Raw genomic sequence first — 1379 nt, forward strand, 5'->3', positions numbered from 1 at the left:
TCACATTGTATACACAACAACAACACAGCAATCAGCATAACAGATAATCATAAGGCAAAGCAGTAACAACAATAGTTTGACGCCAAAAATTATTTAACATTCATAGCAGGAATCAACAAAAATAACAAGTATCAATAATAAATAGGTCAAGAATAACAAAGATAACAATCAAATATAAGGTAACCATTGCAATAAACTGTCAGACAAAACGAACCACTTGAAAATCAACATGATAATAGAATATAAAATAATAACAGAATTATAATATGTAGAGGATAAAATATATATATATCTATATATATATATATATATATATATATATATATATATATATATATATATATAACAGAACTATAATATGTAGGAAAATACAATTATACATTACGAGGTAAAACAAACTATAAATTAAGGAAAAACAACATAAGAATAATAACAAGCACGTGCACTGATGAACTCATGTCAACACCCTGGAGCACCTCCACTTAAAGGACAACCAAGAGCCCCGGAAGAAATCCAACCCAGCGCAGACCAATCCCCCAGTACGCTGCATCCTCGCCAAACCACAGTTGCTAGCATAACTAGTTGGCCGGTATACTCTTCCAAACACTGCCTTTGATCTAGTTTCTCTAGGAATGTAGAAGTTTACTTGACGAAGGAGGTCAGGACAATCCAACTTGCCATTAACCAACTTGTAAAGAAGCTGAAGATCTTGCAATTGACGTCTAGTGTGAAGAGGATGCAGGTTGAATCTCAGCTCCAATTCTTCAATTGGAGTCGTCAGGTAGCCATAGCCCATTCGAACGCCCAACACCCTCAAAAAACGAAGCTGAGCTCGGTCCAAGTAGTCGATATGGGTAATAAGATGAGGGGACCAGATCACTGAACCATACTCAAGGACCGGGCGAACGAGAGACTTGTAGAGGATCAGGAGCGACTGGGGTGACCTGAAGCTCCTAGTCGATCTCATGATGAATCCCAAGAGGGAGTAAGCTCTTGATACAACACCATCAATAGGCTCCAAAGGGTCGAGTGTAGAGGTGAAAACAACTCCAAGGTCCTTAACACTGTTCATTCCTCTCAGCACCAATCCATTGATGCGGTAGTCAAAGATATATGGAAATTGACTATGAGAAAAAGACACCACTTCGCACTTGGAGACATTCAGCTCCATAGCATTGGCAGCACACCACGTTTCAATCCTGGTGAGGGACCGCTGGAGAACTTGCTGATCGAACGTAGAGTGAACCCTGGTGTAGATCTTTAGATCGTCAGCAAACAGCAGACAATTGACCGGAAGTTCACAAGTAATATCATTTTATGAAGATGTTGAAAAGTAATGGACCCAGGTGTGAACCCTGGGGGACCCCTGAGGAAGCACA

General features: G+C 39.7%; 1 protein-coding gene across 1 annotated transcript; it reads right to left on the reverse strand.

Annotated features, from left to right (window-relative positions):
* Positions 1 to 454: 454 nt before the first annotated feature.
* Positions 455 to 1171, reverse strand: LOC124373545. Its single transcript, XM_046831906.1, has one exon. The coding sequence runs from the start codon at positions 1169 to 1171 to the stop codon at positions 455 to 457; it is 717 nt and encodes a 238-aa protein (XP_046687862.1).
* Positions 1172 to 1379: the final 208 nt, after the last annotated feature.

Source organism: Homalodisca vitripennis, unplaced genomic scaffold, assembly GCF_021130785.1.
Source record: "Homalodisca vitripennis isolate AUS2020 unplaced genomic scaffold, UT_GWSS_2.1 ScUCBcl_5859;HRSCAF=12791, whole genome shotgun sequence".
Taxonomy (NCBI): Eukaryota; Metazoa; Arthropoda; class Insecta; order Hemiptera; family Cicadellidae; genus Homalodisca; species Homalodisca vitripennis.

Coding starts and splice junctions, on each gene's coding strand:
- LOC124373545 (XM_046831906.1), bottom strand. CDS start 1,171: ATGGAGCTGAATGTCTCCAAGTGCGAAGTGGTGTCTTTTTCTCATAGT.